Source organism: Danio aesculapii, chromosome 2, assembly GCF_903798145.1.
Source record: "Danio aesculapii chromosome 2, fDanAes4.1, whole genome shotgun sequence".
Classification (NCBI taxonomy): Eukaryota; Metazoa; Chordata; class Actinopteri; order Cypriniformes; family Danionidae; genus Danio; species Danio aesculapii.
The window spans coordinates 41,604,296-41,627,462 of record NC_079436.1 but is presented as its reverse complement, the minus strand read 5'-3'; the positions used below and the strand labels follow the sequence as shown (position 1 = coordinate 41,627,462).

Genomic DNA, 23,167 nt, shown 5'->3' with positions numbered 1-23,167 from the left:
ATTTTTTTTTTCCTTAGTAAATTTTCCACTTTTAATTAATATATTTTAAGGGTTAGATCTACTTCAAAAAGGTCATTTGGTTGTGTGATTTTTATTAGTTTTGTATTGGATTTGCATTAGTTTAATATTTACATAGTTTTAATACAAATAAATTTTTATTCTTTATCTTGCACAACAACTAAAGTTTTGTTTTATATCAGGGTGCTCAAACTTTTTCATATGAAGGGCCAAAAACTAAATATCATTGAGACCCATGGGCCGATGGTAAAAATGCCAAACTATATTACATTCAAGTTGCCATTGGTAATTTCCTAACTTATTTTATAATATTTTTTAAATAACTCGAAAACTTGACTTTAAATCATATTAACTAATGCATTATATGTCTATTTTTATTATAACTTATTACAATAAAAACATAAACAATCATGTACAGTAGCACAGTAGATCATAGCACAGTAGAGTTCATTGCTTAATACATTAGTCTAGCAGAATAAGCCTTGCCTTCATTTACTCACTGATATCTCAGGATTGTCCTTAAAAAATCTGATTTATTTAATTGACATGTTGAATCTTGCATTAGCTTTTTGTAGCTTAGCAATAAAACAAAACAAACAAAAGGTTACATTAAATTAGAAATGAGTCTCTAAACCATCCCAATCTTTCTCTATCTCTTCTCAGATGGGACGGTGGGCCAAATAAAGGGTTACTATGGGCCAACTTTGGCCAGTGGGCCCTAGTTTGGGCATCTCTGTTTTACAGTTTATAGTTTTAGCTAATTACAATAACAACCATTGAAAATGTTCACTTTGTTTAATTCACTAAAAATGAATTACATTTCGAAAGGAATTAAAAAATATATTAATTCTTTTTTAAAATGACTATACACCTGTAGTTTTAAAGTTTACTCCAGTTTTTAGAATTAAGCTAATCAAATACGTTCTATATGGTTTATTAGATAGTTATTTTTTCTTCACTTTTAAACAATAAAAATATATTCAATTATTTATTTATTTGTTTGTTTGATAAAGCATCCAAAAAAAAAAAAAAATCACATGAAATACATGTTATGTTCCCATGGACACCTCCATCACCCAGAACACAGCGCAAACGAATCCTCTAGAAAGCTGCTCTCGTTTCTGTGGCATAGCTTTACAGTAGGATCTCCATATCAGGTTGCTCTGCAGCATTAATTACTCTGATTTAATAGCGAGAAGCCACTTCAAACAAATGACGCAATGCGCTGTTTTCCATTACCAGCTCTAACCTGACAAAATACCAAATACAAATGTCATTAGCATGCTAAGAAAATGTGTGTTGTGAAAGCAGAGCGAATTGAGCGGACATTAAACATTAACCTGCTGGATGTAGAAGCAGGTAACACTACAGCCGACCTCAAAACCACGAAAAAGAAAGGTCAAGTTACCCCCCAGAGTTCAGCAAACTGAATAAGCATATAAACATGAGTAGTTTGCATATAACTTGCACATGAACTTATGTTAAGCAAGAGTACCATAAATAAAAGCAGAGAATGTTAATCTGCAACTCGATACTGAGCATATTATTGATCCCTGTACCATGAAAGTGCCAGAGGTCTCACTTTACACACACGTATTTGTGAAATAAAGCTCCAATAACCCGTACAAGGATTACAATCAGGGTCACAGGCCATATTTTTTATTTGGTCAAGCGTACGTACTTTGTAATTTTTTCAGTCATGTGTTTGGAAGTCACAGGGCTGAAATTTTAAGGACTGTAAACCCAATGGCCTAGAGTGTTTAATTTTTCTTTTTTTGTTCTTTGTGGGTGTCACTTAGGGAGAAGTGAAATACTGACCGTGGAAGAGGCCAGTGTAAGAGCGCTAATTTAACCAGACAACTGCTCGTACACACATTCATCTTTTTCCCTGTAGAGGAGCACACTCTGGCAAAACACTTCAGCTTTCTGCAATTGGGATTTCTGCCTTTCTTTTTGGAGATGGTTGAATTTTTAGGTTCTTGTTCTGTGCTTTGTAAATGGTTAGAAAACACCAAAACACACAGCAAAAATCCTTGCTGCCTTAATTTTTTTAGTTGAACGTTTCTAGTCAACTTATTGTTGTGCTCAAAAGTTTACACACCCTTGGTTTTAAATAGTGTGTGTGGTTTCCTGATGATCTACGAGTGCTTTTTCTGCTTTGTGATGGTTGTTTATGAGCAGGGTGCGAATTATACATTGACGATTGGGGGGTTTTCGGTTATGTGCAGAAATATGCCTCAGTAAAGCAAATTTATATATTTAGTTCAATTATATCTAATTTATTAAAGGGGTGGTCCACTACGATATTTTAAATTTAGTTGATGTGTAATGTAGCTGTGTGAACATAACATCTCTGAATGTAATACGCTCAAAGTTCAATGCAAAGGGAGACATTGGCTTTTACAGAGTTAGCTTAGCAAAGCTTACAGCGAATGGGGACTACAAAAAAATACATCTGCGCTAGTGAGATCACAAACACCTCAGGTTACAAGCATTCATCACGAGCATACATCCTGTGCAGCAAAGGTGCGTGGCCAGAGACGCTGTAATGCTGTAATTTAGCAGAAAAAGCTAAAATGCCATCCAAACGCTGCTATTTCCATAGAGCATCTTCTGTTTCTGTATTTGGGCTTCCAAAGGACACAACACAAAGACAAAAAAGTGCTTACAATTTAATTTTAAACATGTACCAGAGAATTATAAAAAAGATATATCTAGCACTTGACAAAGGACAGCTTCCAGGATCTCCCCCAGTTAAGTGCTGGATTAGGCTAAAAACTGTAAGTATTTTTATTTGTTAAAATTGATCAACTACATGCACAGTTTCTAGCGTCAGCTGTGTGCTCTTTATTTTCTGTCTGATTACGGCTAACAGCTACTGTTTACACAGCGCAAAAGCGCGTGCTTGTAGGGGCGTGACGTGGTAACGTTGAGTCCATCCACGAATCACAGCACATTATGTTAGCTGACCAATCAGAGGCTCTTGAAGGCGTGAAGGCGGGCCTTTTGGAGGAACGAGGAAATATGACAGTTGTTTTCGTGTTAGCTGAGTAGCTGTATATAATCATAGTAAGATCTATGAAAAAATAACCTGATTCTCTACAAGTGAAGCATGAGCACACACTGTTTTGCATCTTATAAACACAACCAAGCCTTAAAATACACCATGTGGATCAGCCCTTTAATCAAACTTGTTATTATATTTTTAGTGTTTTGAAGGATATTGAGTGGTTTTCAGTGACATTTGTGATATTAAGTAAACGGTGACAGGTTTGCTTTCCTGCACCTATTAATAGATGACCATGAAAGACACGTAGTTTTTATTTTATCGTTTAACTTCCATGTGCGAGCCAGTGTATAATAAAATAGAAACTATGCATCTAGTTTTACAGACACTTACAAACGCCTTTTTTAAAGAAGCATGTTTTGTGAACACTTATACTGCCTGTTAATGCTCCAAATTTGCTGGTTTCCGATGAATTAATATTTTAGGCACAAACATGCATTCACAACGGTACTGTATTAACCATAACAGGGGTGGTCTGTTAAAAGTATATCTATTACTTGAATTATTAATATTATTTAAGATACAGATCAGAGCAAGCTATTTCTTAACTACTAAAAGGTAGACCTCCATACATCTTGTTTTGATGTCCTTCATGGGGGATCAGGCATTAATTGGGGGGTCAGACCCGCCCAAACCCCGCTGTAATTCGCACCGTGTTTATGGTGAAGTTTGTTCCTCGTCACTGTCACCATTGGCTTGTTTGGTTGGAATTTGTAGAGCTGCGCATCGATGGATCGACTTCAACTCTGAAAACTGGACTGACAGAGTTTCAATTTACTAGAACTTCTATGTTAAGCTACTTTTGACACAATCTACATTGTAAAAACTCTATAAAAATAAAGATGAATTAAACTGAATTGAACTGAAGTGTTTATGAGTCTCTTGTTAGTCCTGAACAGTTAAACTGACTGCTGTTCTTCAGAAAAATCCTCAATCTCCTGCAGATTCTTCAGTTTTCCAGCATCTTCTGCAGATTTGAGCCCTTTTCAGCAGTGACTGTATGATTGTGAGATCCATATTTTCACACTGACGATGATTGAGGGTGGGGGGTCTGAAGATCAAGGTATTGAACTTAATTCGTGTTTTGGGATGAATCAAAGTATTTTCTGTTATGAAGAGCGGCGCTAAATGAAGGAAAATTAGCATATCTTCATCCCGTTTAAAAGTTTTCAAGTATTATCAAAAACAAGTCTTATCTTGCTCAGTTTGTCCCGATATAGTTTCTAAACTAAAGTATTTTCTTGCCGGAAGATTTTTTAATATGACAAAAATATGTTGTTGTTTTTTTTGTCAGAAAGGAACAAGTTGATAAAGTCTGATCTTAAAGAAGGATTTTATGCACAATATTAGAGTTTAACAATTCAGTCAATAATAATATAATCTACCTACACATAACTTAAGAATCGAAACATAACTTTAAATTTAAATATGTGGATACAAATTCAGTACAAAAATAAAAGTAGTAAAATGTCTCAATACATAAAATTATTTTCAAACAGTTCAATGCTACAAAGACACTTGCAGTTTGCTAACGGCAACAACATGTATAAACAAGAGAACATTGGCTGGCCAAAATCTTCCTCATGGCCACTTTTGAGTCCACTTTGGGGATCCAACATGTCAAATTTGAAATCCTCCAATTTTTGTGGTTGAGTTTCAAATGGAGCAAGGCTTAGTTTTATGATATTTTCAGCATTGTGCTGAATCGCAACTTTTGATATGGCACGTACCAGTTAGTTAATGAAATAGCAGACTAAAAAAGGGTTTTGTGAGGTATACCTGTCAAGATTTTCTGCTGGAATATAAAGTCTTTCACACTCAAACATTCATAAATGATACCTTTGGTAAAACTGGATGGTCTTATTACTCATCCAGTTGTCTTGAAGTTACACTGAAAAACGCTCGTACGTTTCCCGTTTGTCCATGAGGAGGAATCTCTTTCAACGCACAGATCAGAAAACGTCACGTGTCCGCGTTCAGACCATGTGTCACATCGGAGTCATCCTTATAAAACATGTGCAAATTATGACCTTTAATTAACTGCTTCCCCGACACGGTCAAAAAATCTCTACGGATTGCAAGTTGCGAGGATATAGTCCACCAGATCTTCATGGCTTTTGTCAAAGAAAAACGTTTAACCATTTGTTTTTGTTATTAGAAGGCATTTTTGCGAACCGCACAATGAAATCGGTGTCCAAGATCCCCAAATGCCCGTCACCTTTTGTTGTTTGAACATCCCGTTTGTGAGTCCAGCTGTACTTTAACTTTCCTGCACTGAGCCAAGCAGCGGTCGTCTGGAAAATGTGAGTTTTTTTTCCACAGTGTGCTGTTGTTGTTAAGTGTTCTTTCTGCCTGCCAGCAGCGACGTGCTATGATTTATCTCCTTGAAGAACCTGAAAGCAGACAATATTACAGTAATCAGATAAACGCCCATGGAACATGAAAGGCTTCAAATAGCCATTCAAAAACAACCTGAGATCACGGTTTCGGCACAGAGAGTGATGACAACATCAACAACAACAATGAAAAATATGATGGCTGAAAAATATTTGGTGGTTTGGAGATTTTATATGCTTTGTGTAATTACTACAAGTTTATGTCTTCGGCAGAAAGTCTCATATCTGATGTCTCTTCCTAGAAATTTAGGATTTAAAAAGGCTGATGATTTATTCACCTTCAAATTATATTGGCTATAGTTACATTTATGATCTTCTTGTGCCATGCTGTCCTGCTCAGACACTTAAGTCCTCAGGTCACCTGCTTTTAACTGTACCAAGGTGTCGTTTTAAAACTAAGGCTGATCTGGCTTTTTCTGTAGTTGGTCCCAAACTCATGAATGATCTCCCCCCCTATCATTTTTAAATCTAGAATTAAACACTATTTTTATTCTTTAGCTTTTACATACACTCACTGGCCACTTTATTAGGTACACCTTACTAGTACCGGGTTGGACCGCCTTCTGCCTTCAGAACTGCCTTAATCCTTCATGGCATAGATTCAACAAGGTACTGGATACATTCATCAGAGATTTTGGTCCATATTGACATGATAGCATCTCGTAGTTGCTGCAGATTTGTCGGCTACACATCCATGATGCGAATCTCCCATTCCACCACATCCCTAAGGTGCTCTATTGGATTTGATCTGGAGACTGTGGAGGCCATTTGAGTACAGTGAACTTATTGTCATGTTCAAGAAACCAGTCTGAGATGATTGGCGCTTTATGACATGGCGCATTATACTGCTGGAAGTAGCCATCAGAAGATGGGTCCACTGTGGTCATCAAGGGATGGACATGGTCAGCAATAATACTCAGGTAGGCTGTGGCGATGACATCATGCTCAATTGGAACTAATGGGCCCAAAGTGTGCCAAGAAAATATCCCCCACACCCAGGGGCGCCCAGGTGTCACGGACGCAAGTGAGAAACCAGGACGAAAGTGAATAGCGGGGGGGGGGGGGGTGTTACGGACAAAAGTGAAGAGCGGGGGTGGGGGGGCCTGTTGGGTGTCGGGTCGTGGGCCCTTGATAATGTCTCTGGGGGCCCCCAAAATGTGTGGGCCCTTAGAATTGCCCAAACAGGCCATTCTCTTCTGACCTCTGCCATGAACAAGGGATTTGCGCGTGGTGGTTGTGAGATGGTTGTGCGTCAAAATCCCAGTAGATCAGCAGTTTCTGAAACACTCAGACCATCCTTTCTAGCACCAACAACCATGCCATGTTCAAAGTCATATAAAAGTCACGATTTGAACTGCAGCAGATCATCTTGACCATGTCTACATGCTTAAATGCCTTGAGTTGTTGCCATGTGATTGGCTGATTATTAATTTGCATTAACGAGCAGTTAGACAGGTGTACCTAATTTAACAGCCTAGATCGATTCGAACATTTGTACAGCACTTTGGATCAACTTTATTGTGTTTAAATGTGCTTTATAAATAAATGTTGTAAATGTTGTTGTAGATGCTTCTTTCTCAATAAATGACTTCTGCTTCAAGAACACGCAGATGACGTGCAATAACAAATATTGTTGTGTTAGCTTGCATTCAGATGTCTGATGTTTGGCAGCGAAAAATACTTCAGGGAGGGATTTAACGCAATTGTTTCAATGACAGACTTCGGCTCAGGCATTGTACAAGGACTTAAGCAACATTTGGTGTGTGCATTGATATGATGACCAAAAAAATGATAGTTAGAAAGCCTTTGCATTTTTGTGGTTTAGAATTGTAGACATTTTAAGTGTGACTGCTGTGGGGTTCGTTTTCCTTGGCAACTCATCTGTAAGGTCACTTTGTTAAAAACTGGCTCAAATAACTAGCATTTAAAGGTTTAGATCATCCAAAAAAGATAATTTGGCTATTAATTAGTCACCCTCATGTTATTCCAAACCCCTGAGACATTCGTTCATCTTCAGAACACATTCATTCATACCTTCATTTTCTTTTCGGCTTAGTCAATTTATATCTGTGGTAGCCACAGCGGAATGAACCACAAACTTATACAGCATATGGTTTACGCAGCAGATGCCCTTCCAGCTGTAACCTATGTAGGATTGGTTTTAAAACCACAGCGGTTCGAACTGTAGTTCTGCCGAATGGGCAGTATTAATAGCTATAAATGTGGGAGAGCGTTGATTTTATGTGATTGTATTGTATTGCAATATGGAACAGTTAAGTGTTGATGTTATATCAAAAGTAATTCACAAATACTTGATAATGAGATGATTTAATGACAATAATTCTCTATGGTTACAACTGAATTAATTACAAAATAACTGTATAAAATGATCAAATATGAAATGATAAAACATATGATATAAATTGTACCCAGCTTAAATGTAAAATTAAAGTTACAAGAGGTAGAAGGAGAGACACAGGGGGAGGGAGAGAGAGACAAAGAGAGCAGCAAACTGACCAATCAACATGTGACCACATCGTAAAACCCCCAAAGTCCACATACCAGGCCCTGATCTTATCAGTATCTGCCTTTGGAGTCAGTATGGACCTTCTTGATTCAAAAATACATGTTTTGTCATGTAAACAAACGCATATAATAATTTAGCCTCTTACACCTATCACTGGGAAACATCCATACACATACACTACAGACAATTTAGCCTACCCAATTCACCTATACCACATGTTTTTGGAAACTGGAGCACCTGGAGGAAACCCACACCAACACGGGCAGAACATGCTAACTCCACAGAGAAATGCCAACTGACCCAGCCGGGACTCGAACCAGTGACCTTCTTGCTGTGAGGCGATTGAATACCCACTGCGCCACTGTGCTCCCCTCTTCAGAACACAAATTAAGATATTTTAGATTAAATCCGACAGCTCTCTCATCCTTCATAGACAGCAATAGTCTTGAGGTGTTTAAAGTCCAGAAAAGAAACCAAAACTGAAATCGTAAGAAGCTCCGAGAAGACCTTGTGTTCTGTAAAAAGTAAAAAGTACTGTAAAAAGTATTTTGTTTGCTTTGGTCTTGTCTTCCTCATCAGGTCAGGGTCTGCATTTACTTTTGGCAGTACGAAATATTGCCATCAGAAGCACAACCTGCAAGAATCATATAGACTGTTGTAAAAGCATACCCTAATCTAATATGGAGACATAAAGCCATTTTTGAAAAATTTTTGGGCACACAATTTTTTTTTTTGAGTTTAGGCCCAGTTTACACTAATACGTTTTAGTTTTAAAACGGCGTTTTGGATCAAAAATGAAAATGCACTTCACGTAACCACACATACACATTGAGCACACCTCCCCAGGTGAGAGCAGCGCACGTCGGACAGTTCATCAAGGAACTACCGCTGGATCTCATTTTACTATAGTTGATAAATGTGATATTTAATTCATCTTGTCTTTACCTAATGACTCTTCAGTATTTTGAATCTATTACTTGTGCTCAGGTAAGGTGTTTTGGCTGAGCTCAAAGATAAGTTAATAATTTATGTAACCACAAACTCATTCTGCATATTAAGTGATTGCTTGCCTTTATTTCCTATATTGTATAAACTTATTGTATTATTAATTGCTATTATTGATTATTAAAACTGATATTCACCAAAAGAGACGAAAGGTGGTAGTAATCTTATAGGCTCCGTTTTGATATAAAAATGCATACAGTGAAGATGAAGGTCATATAAATATGCAGCTACACAAACATTTTTGGTGTCTGTTAAGTTGGTAATATCAAAATGAAAATAGACAGTTCCTCATATCATGTTTTCAAAGACTGCACTTTGTGTACAAAATATTGAGGAAAAAGCCCCAATCAGATGTCTGCAGCAACGCCTCAGTTTTCAGATGTCTCCGTTTTCTGCCATCCACACTGACACGGAGCAGTGTTTTAAAACCAAAAACTCTTCAGCGTTTCCAAAATGCTCCGTTTTCAGGGCTGGAAACGCCGGGGAAGTGTGGACAGAAGGCATAACCGTAACAAAACGTATGCGTTTTAAAACAAAAACATATTAGTGTAAATGGGACCTTAGTTTCTTTTTCTGTGTCCTTTCAGGATTTCTCTTGACCTTTTTTCTCTATAGAGGTGAAGAGAGCTCTCAGATTTCATCTAAAAAAACTAAAAAGATTTTTAAAGTTTAACCATTAAATAATTTCCGGTAAATAAATTTGAATGTCTGACTAATAAAGAGCAAAAACAATTCTGGGAAGTATTTAAAATAATTTTGATGACAAACTTTGGCTCAGGCATTGAAGAATGACTCAAGTAAGATTTGAGATGGTGTGGACTTTGATGACAAAATTATAGTTAGAACATCTGTGCATATTTTATGGTTCAGAGATTGGAGTGTAATTACTGTGGATTCATCTCTAATTAGCTGCAGATCATCTGAGACACTCATTTGTGATGTCACTTACTGGAAAACAAGCACAAATAGTTTATAAATAGGTCTGATAACTCAATATTCATTCATTCATTCATTCTTTCATTTTCTTTTCAGTTTAGTCCTTTTATTAATCTGGGGTCGCCACAGCGGAATGAACCGCCAACTTATCCAGCATATGTTTTACAAACTTTCAAAAACTTTCAAAAACTTTCATGCAGATGATAACTTTATAATCAATTCTGTCAAATCTTTTGGTTAGAAGTCATGTTTGAGGAATCAAATCATTTTGTTGACAGACTTTGGCACATTGCCTTACTGTTAAAAAGTCTTTGCGGTTTCGAAATTTAGATATACTTCAGAGTAATTGCTGTGGGTTTATATCTCTCATTGGTAACTTCATGACATGCCGGCGGATCATCTAAGAAACTCATCTGCGATGCTGGCATGGATTCGGGTAATGTTTTTGCGTAAAACATAGACCGCAGCGCACTAGGGAGACATGAAAGGAGCAAACAGTCTCTTTTGGGTATATTCTCAAATGAAGGACAATTCTTGTTATTTCCAAAACAAGATTACTGCGGAATCTGACAGATGTGAACTCAGAACTGAATGCATATGTCGAATGATACTCAGTGTGCAGACGTTTATTTAAATAGTCCGGTTTACTCGAGTGGTTTATGAAAAGTTACCTGAAATCATATGAGTCGCCTCATGTTATTTACGTCTGTGGTTGCCGAGAAAAACACAGGAAACGCCGTACAATAACACAAGGAGCACTTTAATTCGATTAACCCGGGCAACTCCAATAACTCAAGGCAATGGATACAGTCTCGCAATGTTATGAGAGCAAATATTCCTGGCATAACAGTTAAAGTTGAAGAAAACCAGACACTTAAACCTGATTAATGGGAATCCACACTCAAAAAATGACTTTTGCTGCTTGTTCAAACTCCTCATTTAAAGTGAGTTGAAACAGCACAATTCTTAAGGTTTTTTGACAGACAACTTAATTGTTTTATGTTCAATCCACTTAAATTTGTATAAAGGATTAAGTGAACTTAATAGATTTGTGTTGTAACAACCAGCGTTGGGCACGTTCCTTTAAAAGTGTAATTAGTTGTAGTTTCTAGTTACTTCTCACAAATAGTAACTGAGTTACATAATTATAAAAGTAACTAATTACCAGGGAAAGTAACTATTGTGTTACTTTAAAAAAAAATCTAATTTGTCAATCGACTATAAAATGAATATAAAACATTGTACACTAATCTACACAATTTTTTGTTGTGGGACAATATTAGAGACAAAAATCAAATTCAACATCCCATTATAAATATTATCATTACTATAGTTGCACAATAAAACACAATAGATGGTTTAGAATTTTAAGTATTTATTGCACAGACCACAACAGACTTGAGGTGCTTCATTAGATTAGAATTACTTGTCACCGATGCAGAGACACTCTTTTTTTAGGCATAAGTTGCACGTATAGTGGCTATTTTCTTTAAAGAGGCTTTCTCTGTGGTAAAGAAGACAAAGTCTTACCCAAAGTGTCTTTTAAAATTTTATTCTTTGCAAAGAAGGTCAGACAATCATACAGCAGCGCAGGTTTCTGCAGAGTGTGACACCGAAAAAGAGCGTGTTCTCTTTTTATCTAGTTGTAATGCCCACAAGGCCATCAGTGACATACAGGATGAATCACAGTTACATCAAGGCTCATACTTCACTTTTGACCATCTACATTTCAGTCTTACCTCCCAACTGAACATATAGCTTGTTAAATCACCATGTATGTTTCCAGATCTTGTCTGGTGATAAACAGATGTTAAAGTGGTCATGCTTGGTCTAACTTAAACAGTACCAACATGGAAGAATAAAAGAACAGACCTTTATAATGTATATAAATTAGCATATAAACTGAATATAACATGAATATAATAAATTTTCCACCACACACACACACACACACACACACACACACACACACACACACACACACACACACACACACACACACACACGATATATCAACATTCTTGCCTTTCACCTTAATGAGGGAAAAGTAGTTCTTATATTTCCAGTTTGCAAAAGCTACCTTTTGTTGGATTTGCCACTATTCTGACTCCCGGTCATTGGTTTGTGAGACTTGACTGTGTGTGTGTTATTGTGTGAACACCCACACTATGCCTCTGATTGGCAAACGATGGAAATGGACTCTAAGCCAATCATCACGTTCTCAGTTACACCATGTTCACAGACACACCACTCATCAATCGCTGGAGGTTTTTTGTCCCGTCCTAGCCCCGAACACACAGACTTAGGCCTCAAAGCACCCGCTGACTGCCTGGAGCTTAGACGTGCGCATGCGCTGCAGCGCATGCCAGAGTACGTGTGTGGTCACGTAATGTGAATTTCAGCAGCATATTGTGGACGGAGATCTTTTTAGAAATGCTAGGTGAAACACAAGTGTGGGTGTGGATGTGGATCGTTTTCATTCTAAAACGCTGTTTTAAAACTAAAACGTATTGCTGACACACACACCCCAGCGAAAGAGGTTCTATGGCTGAGAGAGACACCGCTCACATGAAAACCGCTTCAGTTATCCTAATTACAGTAATGCGCATTTTATTGTGTCGGTAACGGCGTTATAACGAGGAAACAGTAATTAATTTGATTACTCGTTACTGAAAAAAGTAACGCCGTTAGTAACGCTGTTTATTTATATCGCCATTATTGCCATCACTGGTGACAACATAAAGGAGTTCTGTGGAACTCAGCATTTTTTTTTTACAGTAAAAAAATGCTGGGTGTGGGAATGTCCCAAAATACAAGTGTATTGGCAGAAGGTTGACAGGGAGATTAGTAATGTTTTAGAATACGACATACCAATGCACCCAGTATTTTTTTTGCTTGATGGCTTCCCCCCTCATCAATTCAGTAGGTCTCACCTATTTGCACTACATATATTATTAATAACAGCTAGGAAGATAATTACAGTGAACTAGATGAAGACCCGCCAACCTACTTTGATGGAATGGACACAGAGGCTGAAACAGATATATATATATATATATTTGAGAAAATGACTGCAGATTTGCAGTTGAAATCAGACTTTTTCCAACAGACCTGGGAATTGAAACAAACATACTTGATCTTTGAAAGACTGTCAGGACCTATTGGGGTTTATTTATTTATCTTTAATAAAAACACAGTAAAAAAAAAAATGATGTGTTCCACACAATCAATTTGTGTTGGAACAACATAAAGAAATTAAGTTAACTTAAAAGCTTTAGCAAATTTAAGTGGATTGACATGAAACAATTAAGTTGACAAAAACATAAAAAATGGTGTTGTTTCAGCTCATTTTAAGTAGTTTGAACAAACAGCAAACATCATATTTTAGAGTGTATTTTAAAAAGAAAAAAGTAGAATGCGGATCAAAAAAAGCTGCTTACCTACCTGGTTGCGAGTTTTGTGAGATTTCTGCAGCCAGACCCGCCACTGATCATAAAGTTTGATGCTCATCCCGCTACAACCGTAGGCATGTTTGCGCACCCAGCCGAAAAACTGCTTCAAATCCCGCCGTAACGTTGAGTTCTGCTGTCCGGCCTTCGAGTCGCATGACCCTGTCAACAGCCGCTCTGCAGGACGAAAAACAAAAAGAAAATCAACACGTGTGCATCTTGGGAGACTAATACAAGCATCGAGCTTATCGCAGATACAGGCCGCAGTTTACACAGCCGACCAAACACAAGTTGGGATAAAAAATAAATCCTTTTCCATTTTAAATAAACAGCAGGTTTCTGAGCTCCAGATGTGGGCCGCGCCACAAGAGTTAATGTGCAGAGGAGTTAATCTGTTAATCTTCAGAAACAATCGACTGAAAAAATACATCCAACACTCCCCCGTGACTCTCTGGCAAGCCACAAAATGAGGAGATGTATGACTGAGGTAATGCGTTGCATGTGCTGGTTGGTGTCTGCTGGACTGAGCATCGTCTTGGAAATATGTATTTGATTATAGGATGGACTGCACGACACATTCGAAATGTGAAAATATGATGAAAGACAGCAATGGCAACAGCTCAATCCAACTCTCGCTGCTACTATTTAGACCTTGGCTATATTTTTTTATTTATTGATTTGGTATGTTGCTTCGGTCATTTTATTAATACGAATTGGTGAATGACACAGAAAATAATTGGAAGAGGGGTTGGTGTTTGAATCAAGATATAATGTGGCGTAGTTAAAAATAGATATAATTTGATAATCAGAGAAACAGGATGCAAAAAACAAATAGAAATGCGCAATTTATAGAATCTTTTCAAGTGGCAAGAAAAAACATTTCATTGCCAAAAATTCATGTTCCGTTGTATGTTCACATATTTATGCAATATATTAAAATATAAAGCTGAGCCTTTCCTTAAAAATATTCTAGCTTCTTTTTTTCTCTCTTCTTTTTTGTCAGAGACTATGCCAGAATCTGATTCAGAGCAACAATCAAAACATAAATCAAGTATATCGAGTCCATCACCGCCCCTAAAGCTCACAAAGTCATTTACAGTACATTTTATGGGTTCAACATTTCATTCGGTAATGTTAGGCCGTTTTTATTTATATGCTGTTGATTGTTGTATGACATGCAGTTAAGTGCCTAAACCTTTTTAACGATAGTAAATTGTGGCATATTGCATCCATAAAATTAGTTGGTAACACAAGGTCCCAATAGTTGATGTAAGTTAATACATCACTGTAATTTATATTAACTAACAATGAATTCATTTGTTACATAATTTTTTTGTCTTCGCTAATTTCATTGCTAACTTAAAAGGAAAGTTCACCCAAAAATAAAAACTCTGCCATCATTTACTCACCATTTACTTTCATATAGTAATTTATTTTTCTGCTACGTAAGCCAATTGGTAGAAGCAACCAGCTTTCTTCAAAATATCTTCTTTTGTGTTCAACAGAATAAAGAATCTCATAAAGATTTAAAACCAAACAAAGGATAATAAATTATGAGTTAATTTTTATTTTGGGTGAAATTAAATCCTTTTAACACAAATCCAGCCGTTTACAGTGCGTCCAGAAAGTATCCATAGCGCTTCACTTTTTCCAAATTTTTTTATGTTTCAGCCTTATTCCAAAATGGATTAAATTAATTTATTTCCTCAAAATTCTACACACAATACCCCATGTTTGCAAATTTATTAAAAATAAAAAACCTGAATACGATGCCACAAGCTTGGCACACCTGTCTTTGGGAATTTTTGTCCATTCCTCTTTGCAGTACCTTTCAAGCTCTATTAGGTTGGATGGGGAGCAACAGTGTATAACCGTGTTCAGATCTCTCCACAGATGTTCAATAGGATTTAGGTCTGGGCTCTGGCTGGGCCGCTCAAGGACATTCACTGAGTTGTTGTGAAGCCACTCCATTGATATTTTGGCAGTGTGCTTTGGGTCATTGTCCTGCTGGAAGATAAACCGTTGCCCCAGTCTGAGGTTAAGAGCACTTTGAAGCAGGTTTTCATTCAGGATGTCTCTGTACATTGCTGCATTCATATTTCCCTCTATCCTGACTAGTCTTCCAGTTCCTGTTGCTGAAAAAAATCCCCACAGCATGATTCTGCCACCACCATGCCTCACTGTAGGGATGGTATTAGCCTTGTGATGAGCGATGCCTGGTTTTCTCCAAACGTAACACCTGGCCACTGTACTCATTGAAACTTTTAGAGCAGCAGAATTTTTTCTGTACCCTTCCCAGCCTTCTGCCTCAAGACAATCCTGTCTCAGAGGCCTACAGCAAATCCTTTGTCTTCATGCTTGGTTTGTGCTTGGACATGTACTCTCAACCCTAGACCTTATATAGACAGGTGTATGCCTTTTCAAATCATGTCCAATCAACTGAATTTACCACAGGTGAACTCGAATTAAGCTGCTGAAACATCTCAAGAATGATCAGTGGAAACAGAATGTACCTGAGCTCAATTTAGAGCTTCACGGCAAAGGCAGTGAATACTTATTAATTTTTGTGTCATTAATTTTTAATAAATTTGAAACAGTTTCAAAAAATCTTTTTCCACATTGTCATTATGGGGTGTTGTGTGTAGTATTTTGAGGAAATAAATGAATTTAATCCATTTTGGAATAAGGCTGTAACATTAAAAAAAAACTGTAGGTTGGGTTTAGGGTTGAGGTAGGTGTAAACATTCGTAAAGCACACTATTGGACTCCGTGTCATGTACAAGACATTAAATAAATAAAAACTCAATGTTTGTACAGCCCACTTGGAGCTCAATTGCCACCCACTTGGAGCTGTCTCCGACCTCCGTTTATACCCTTTTCACCTCCACCGCCATCATACAACGGTAAATAAAACAGTCGTCATGCTAACTTTCTACTATAAACAGAAGCTTGCAATGGTTGCCCTGCCTCTGAGCTCTTCTGAATGGTTCACTGCTTTTGGGCCTGACAGGGATGAGCTGTGCTGCGTGTGAAAGTTGAAGATCTTTTAACTAAAAAAAAAATGACGTCTAAAAAATGTGAGACCCGAGCATAAGGGTCAAATACATTCATCCAGCATGTGTCTACATAAAAAAACAATAGAAGAGTAGTGCGTTGGAGAGGAAAATGCATTGTATGTGGACAGCCCCTCATGATCATGATCACATGGGGAAGAAACAGTACTGCTTTATCAAACTTAATTCTCTTTAGGGTTCAGTTATCAGACCCCCATGTGTTTCACAATTTTTTTGCAATCTAAAACAAATGACACAAATCATGAAAATAAAGCTTCTTTATTTTGGTCTCTTGTCAAGACAAGATCTAAAACGGCAGAGATTAACCCAAAGGAAGTTTAGATAACTCTTGTTTTTATCCACGATCTTACTTTCTCTCTCTGTCAGATTTCACTTACTAGAGCATCTGACATCATGTACCTCACTCAGGACATGCGTTAGTGCTTCCCCTACTGTAATACACCTAAAACACGGATTACCGTAAAACTCGTCAATGGCAGGGAATCATTTTCTCTTGTTGACGGCAGGAAAAGAGTTAAATATAATAATTTATCGATTTGACGCACTTCATAATACCAGCTAAATATGTAAAGCACAAATTATGCTCTTCAATTCGGTCACGTCCAGCAGCCGTCATCCGTGAATCGGTTTGTTCCAATGCTCCGTTTGTTAAATGTTTGCTCCAAATTTCTTTTGCAGTTTGAAGCGCATCAAACGCACAAAATACCCGATTTGCACCACAGGATGTTTGTATCTCATCTTTGCTTTGACTTCACATGTAAATCATTCGCGCTTCATCCGCGTCTGCCTACTGCACGAGCTGAAAGCTCCCCGCCCACCATTCCATGTAATGTTATGATTGTGAGGGTGCAGGTAAGACATAATTTTTTGAGAGACACTCAAATACATCACGAGCACTGCATATGCAACATCTATTAGTCATGTAAAACAATTAATTGCAAACTAAAATAAATAGAACTTGATTATATGGTTTGGAATTGGTTGTTTTATGAGATTTACATTTTTTGCTAATTATTTTGCGTTTAAATTAAGAATTTTGCAGAATCACAAAAATTATCGACTTTTTGTTGATTTTGCGTTGGATTTAGCGTTCGCAGAATTGGGAAAAACTAGGGGGTCTGAGTTATAACGGCACTCATAACAAAACGCATAACACATTTAAACGTCTTTGTTTTTTTCGTGTTTTCTATAAAAGCAAACCCAGAAATCCAGGGAGTATGTCATTAGCATAGTGACACAGGACACGGACCTTGCCAATAGTTTGAATTTCTTATTTCTCTGAATATGTGGGATAATGCAAGTACAAACGTCAGCAAAAATATCAAATATTTTAATGAAAAAAAATTTGGGATTACTAATAACAAGTGTTTCTGAATTCTATTGTGCACATAACCCTTCGAAATCCTTTTTTGTTTGTAAAAATGCTAACTGATACCACTTCGATATTTGCGATAATGAAATACCATGGCATTAGATCCCAAGTAAGTGAACATGATTTCTCTTACCACTGTGTGGTGTTGAGGCTGCAGTTGGATGACTCCAGTCACTCCAAATGCCTGCTTTTCTAGATCCCAGAATCCCCACCGGATTACAGCGCACCTGCACAAAATACACTGTGCCCGGCCGCAACCCTGCCAGCCTGCAGGAAGTCTGGTTTCCAACATCATCCACCACCTGCAGAGAAAGACACCCAAAACACGTCTGTTACATCAAACACCTCCAGCGGCCACATACCACACACACACCGTTACCCTACCGGGCATATTTAATGTTCTCTATAAGAAAGGAAAAAAAGCCATTCACTTTCAAAATCCTTAAGCAAGTTCATACAAGCTCATCTACAAAGAGGCAGAACAAAGAAATTTCCCTCTTTTGTGCTCCAAGGGGATACACCAACATATATCAGAGACAAAGACAGGAGGGATATGACAAAGACGCACACACATAAATAATTGGCCTGCCTTCTGGCTCTACATACACACAGCGAGCGCCGACACTACCCTGAGAGAAAATCTGTTATCTATCACTTAATACAGATTGAGTAATTGCACGGGTGCAGACAGCATCAACGACGTGCAGACGAGGCCAATGCCAGTCTTAATGCTTCCTCTTTCCTGTGCGTAGCAGACAGAGGTAAAGTCAGGATTCAAATGCAGGAATGTGGGCCTCCTGTAATTATTTACAATCCCGGTACCCCCGAATCAGTCCCTTTCCGCGCTCCATTTCCAGACTCGCATTTCAAAAGCTACAAACATGGTTAATATGCACGGCTCTGTAATCCAAGGACCGTCATTACTACTGGAACGTGATGAGTGGCAGAATGTTAACATCATCAGGTTGCCGTGTAACAGGCATGCTGAGTAATTATTTCCCTTCGTACAGACTATGCGAGCGGTATGTGGGGTTGAGAGCGATAATACAACTCACTAAACACACTTTGAAAACAGCAGGTCATCTTCTGTGATGTGCTTTTGATGGTCACTGTCATATTTTGACTTTGTTAACTATGTAGGACTGTGCAACTGACAGCACAATGATGGGTAAAAGAGGGGGGGGACTTATGTAACCCAACTCTGCCCAGCTTCAGAAGGAAACCTGCCAACTGATTGGATCCATATGAGCGAAATGGGGACAGTGAAAGCTTAAGTTTATTTGAAGCCCTGAAGTTTAGCCGGACTCTTCCGTGGCCAGAGGACTGGAAACCATGTGCTGCTCGGCTACAGCTGGAAATGACGTTTCGGACAAGTAATACAAACACTCCAAATTCTACTGAAACAAGTCTGTTGTCTTTTGAGCTGCTCTAATTAATCATTGCGCCACTCTGAAAGCGTTTGAAAAACAAGAAACTCACATTCGCTCGCATACTTGTATAGTTTGCTTTAGAAAAACAAGTGGGTATGGTAGTGGTGATTGTAATGAGAAGGATGTGCTCACTGCTCAAGAGTGCTTCTGTACCTTCCAGTCGCTGCTTTCCTCCAGTCTGTATCGGATCTGGTATTTGGCCTGAAATAGGAAGTCTTTGAGTGCTGGCGGTGTCCCCCAGCGCACGGTCAGCTGGTCCTCCAGGTCTCCAACACGGCTCACAGTCACATCAGTCGGTGGGTCTGTCGTCACTGGGAGAAGAAAAGACACAAATGACTGACGAAGATTTTTTTATTCTCTAAAAAGTATTCTCTAAATGTGAAGCAGATTGTATTCTCTAATAGTAATTTCTAAAAGTAAACATGAGCCAGGCTAAAACTGGGTTTGTGTAAAATGAGCCCACAGAGGTGCTAGAGCCGGTTAAGGGAGCCTGCTATCAGAAAGCTATGCTGAAGAATAACTGAATATGTAAAATAACAGAATACAGAAAGCACTGATTATATATGTTAAACATTCAATTTTAATTTAATTTTATTTATAAGTGAAGTTTCTCAAACTAATTTCCAGAGGAGCACGTGATATGACTGACCGCAGCTGGTCTCTCATCTACAATCAGTAGTTAGCCAATCAGATTAATCCAAACTCACTATATGTAGCCTAGTGGGTGCCCTGGGCTCAATTATCTCCGAGCTCAGGGTTCTCTCCTGGGACAGCATGTCAAACCTGCTAACATTTGTCAAACAATATCTAAGTGTGAACTCTTGAAAGCACTTTAAAACAACACAGTTGACCAAAGTGCTGACAATAGAGAGTAAAACAAAGCGTAGCACATACTTTAAAATACAAATAAATAAACATAAAATGTTAACATCTCACACTGTGCTAAAAGCCAAATTGAACAAGTGGGTTTTAAGAAGAGATTTAAAAACATTAATGGAAGAGGCTTGTCTAATATATAACGGCAGCTCATTCCACAATTTTGGTGCAGCCACAGCAAAAGCCTGACCCCCTCTGAGCTTTTGACTTGTCCTAGGCACACCCAGGAGGAGCTGGTCGGCTGACCTGAGTGAACAAAAAGGTGTGTAGGGACAGAGAAGCTCAGAGAGGTGAAGAGGTGCAGCACCATTTAGACTCTTAAAAACAAATAAAAGTAACTTAAAATGGATCCTCAAATGCACAGGCAGCCAGTGAAGAGAAGATCAAACAGAGGTGATGTGCTCGTATTTGCGTGTGCCAGTTAAAAGACGCGCAGCTGCATTTTGAACAAGTTGCAGTCCAGTTGCCTTAAGTGAAAGAAGCTAGAGCGAACAACAAGACCGAATCTGGTTTTCAAGCTTTAGTTCAGGATCCATTTTAAAACCCAGGTTCATAATCTCTGTCTTACAGAAAGTTTCAAGATTATTCAGGCGTACAATGGAGCTGGAGCCAAACACAATCACTTCAGTCTTAGAATCAATAAAATGAAGAAAATTCAGTGTCATCCAAGATTTAATGTCTTTTATACATAAGTCCAGTGCATTTAGGGAAAGGCCATCTGTCCTTTTAAGGTGAACATAAATTTGACAGTAATCAGCATAACAGTGAAAGGAGATGCCATGTCTCCTAAGAATTAATCCGAGTGGAAGCAGATATAAAGAGAACAATAAAGGGCCCAGAACAGATCCCTGTGGAACTCCATAAGCTAATCAAGCACAGGAGGACTCACAAACCCCTAGGCGCACAGAGACGGTTCGGCCTTCCAAATAAGACCTGAACTATTCATATGAAGCTATATGTGTAAGAGGTATTCAGGAGAGAAACATATTATCAAGTTAAATGTAACATCATGACAATGTGTGTAAACACTTAGAATTAGTTGCATCAATGAAGTGACATCTCTGGTGTGAAAGCAGTTGCTTGCGTAGATCTTAGCTAGCTGGCTGAGAGCCAAGAATATAACAGATAAATGTCACACGATCATATATGTGCCAAGCAAAAACACGCAAGGTGAAACTGCATGTATAAAAGCAGGATGATGGTGACAAAATACTTCAGATTGTCTAGGGGAGACTTCAGGTTGTCCTGAAGGGCTGTTTTCAGACATCTCTGCTTTATTATGTTAATATAGTCTATTGTCTGGTATCCAAAACCTCCAGTCTGATAGTGTCTAATGGATGAGAAGGTCGGCAACTACGACATGACATAAGGTTAGAGATGCTGTGACAAAAAAGAGGATGTTAAAAAAAAATTTTAGGATGTTTCCTTCCATCCTTGGGCGATTTTCCCAAATGACTCGACTTGCAGCTAAACTACCATAGTATGATGCATCAATCGGGAAATTGTAACAAGTTTTTCCTGAACTCTGTCGGAGATCAATAGTTTTATAATGTTAAACTGTAATGACGCTCCTCAGGGGTGTGAAGTAACAACTTCTTTAGATAAAATCCACAAAAGATACTATTTGTCTGTCTATTTTGAATAAAGTCTTTTGATTTATTTTGGCTAGAATAAAAGCAGTTTTTAATTTTTTAAAAACGATTTTAAAATGATTAGCCCCTTTAAGCTGTTTTTTTTCGATAGTGTACAGAACAAACCATCGTTAAACAATTACTTTGCCTAATTACCCTAATTACTGCCTATTTAACCTAATTAACCTAGTTAAGCCTTTAAATGTCACTTTAAGCTGTATAGAAATGTGTTGAAAAATATCTAGTCAAATATTATTTACTGTCATCATGGCAAAGATAAAATAAATCAGTTATCAGAAATGAGTTATTAAAACTATTATCTTTAGAAATGTGTTGAAAAAATCTTCTCTCCGTTAAACAGTAAATGGGGAAAAAAATAAACAGGGGGGCTAATAAATCAGGGGGACTAATAATTCTGACTTCAACTGTATATTTAAATTTATGTATATTTTGTGACATATACACATTTTATATCTAAATATAAACAATAATTTTCCCAAATATATGCATTGATGTATTTATATATACATAATAAATATAAACAGTACACACACATACAATATATTATGTCAAAAACGTTTATTATGGATATGATTAATCGCAATTTATCTTTGCCCAGGGCTAATATTCATAGTATAATGTCCGTTGAAACAAATGTTTTGCAATAACAGAACATGCAATCTTAGTTGCCTAACAATGGTTTTGGGGAATCCACCCCTGATCAATAAATATTCTTTTAAAAATACAGTTGGGTTGTCGGCACAATAGCCTAGCGGTTCGCGTGCTGACGTGTGGTGCTGTAGCACTTCAGGGCATCTCGAGTTTGAATCCCAGCTCGAGGACATTTCCCGACCCTACCCCCTATCTCTCTCTCCCACTTTGCTTCCTGTCTGACTACTGTCTTTTCTAATAAAGGCAAAAAGGCCAAATATAAATCTTTAAAAATATATAATAATAAAAATACAGTAGGGTTTAAAATTTGAGAATAACCTATTAAAAAAGAACACTGGTCAAAAATGGAATTACTTTCAGTTATTGGTGTTAATCTGATTTTCTTAGAGAATATGCAGAATAAGCATCAATTTTCTTAGTAAAGAGGAATTGTAAAGATGAAATATTCTCTAACTCTTTTAAGTGCAACAAGAGGACAGGATAATTCAGAAAACATAAATGGGCAATCGGTTCAACACTGCAGTGAAAAAATCTCACCAGTTCAGTGGTGAATTGGATCTCACTCACTTGCTTTCCTTCAGTTTATCAGTTTTTCTTCAGTCCCTCATTTTTCAGGGGTTGCAACAGTGGAATGAACCGCCAATTACTCTGGCATATGTATTTATACGGCGTATGCCCCTGAATAAGATCCATATATCATCTCCTAAAGAAATC

At 37.7% G+C, this 23,167-nt stretch overlaps 1 protein-coding gene across 1 annotated transcript in view; it reads right to left on the bottom strand.

Moving 5' to 3' along the window:
- Window positions 1-4,399: 4,399 nt before the first annotated feature.
- The window catches only part of crlf1a (cytokine receptor-like factor 1a), a 47,725-nt gene continuing 28,957 nt past the window's right edge, over window positions 4,400-23,167 (bottom strand). Inside the window, 4 exon segments of the mRNA XM_056479456.1 lie at window positions 4,400-5,478; window positions 13,394-13,575; window positions 17,978-18,146; window positions 19,428-19,585. Of these exon segments, the coding sequence (XP_056335431.1) occupies window positions 5,455-5,478; window positions 13,394-13,575; window positions 17,978-18,146; window positions 19,428-19,585 (533 nt within the window). The 3' untranslated portion in view covers window positions 4,400-5,454.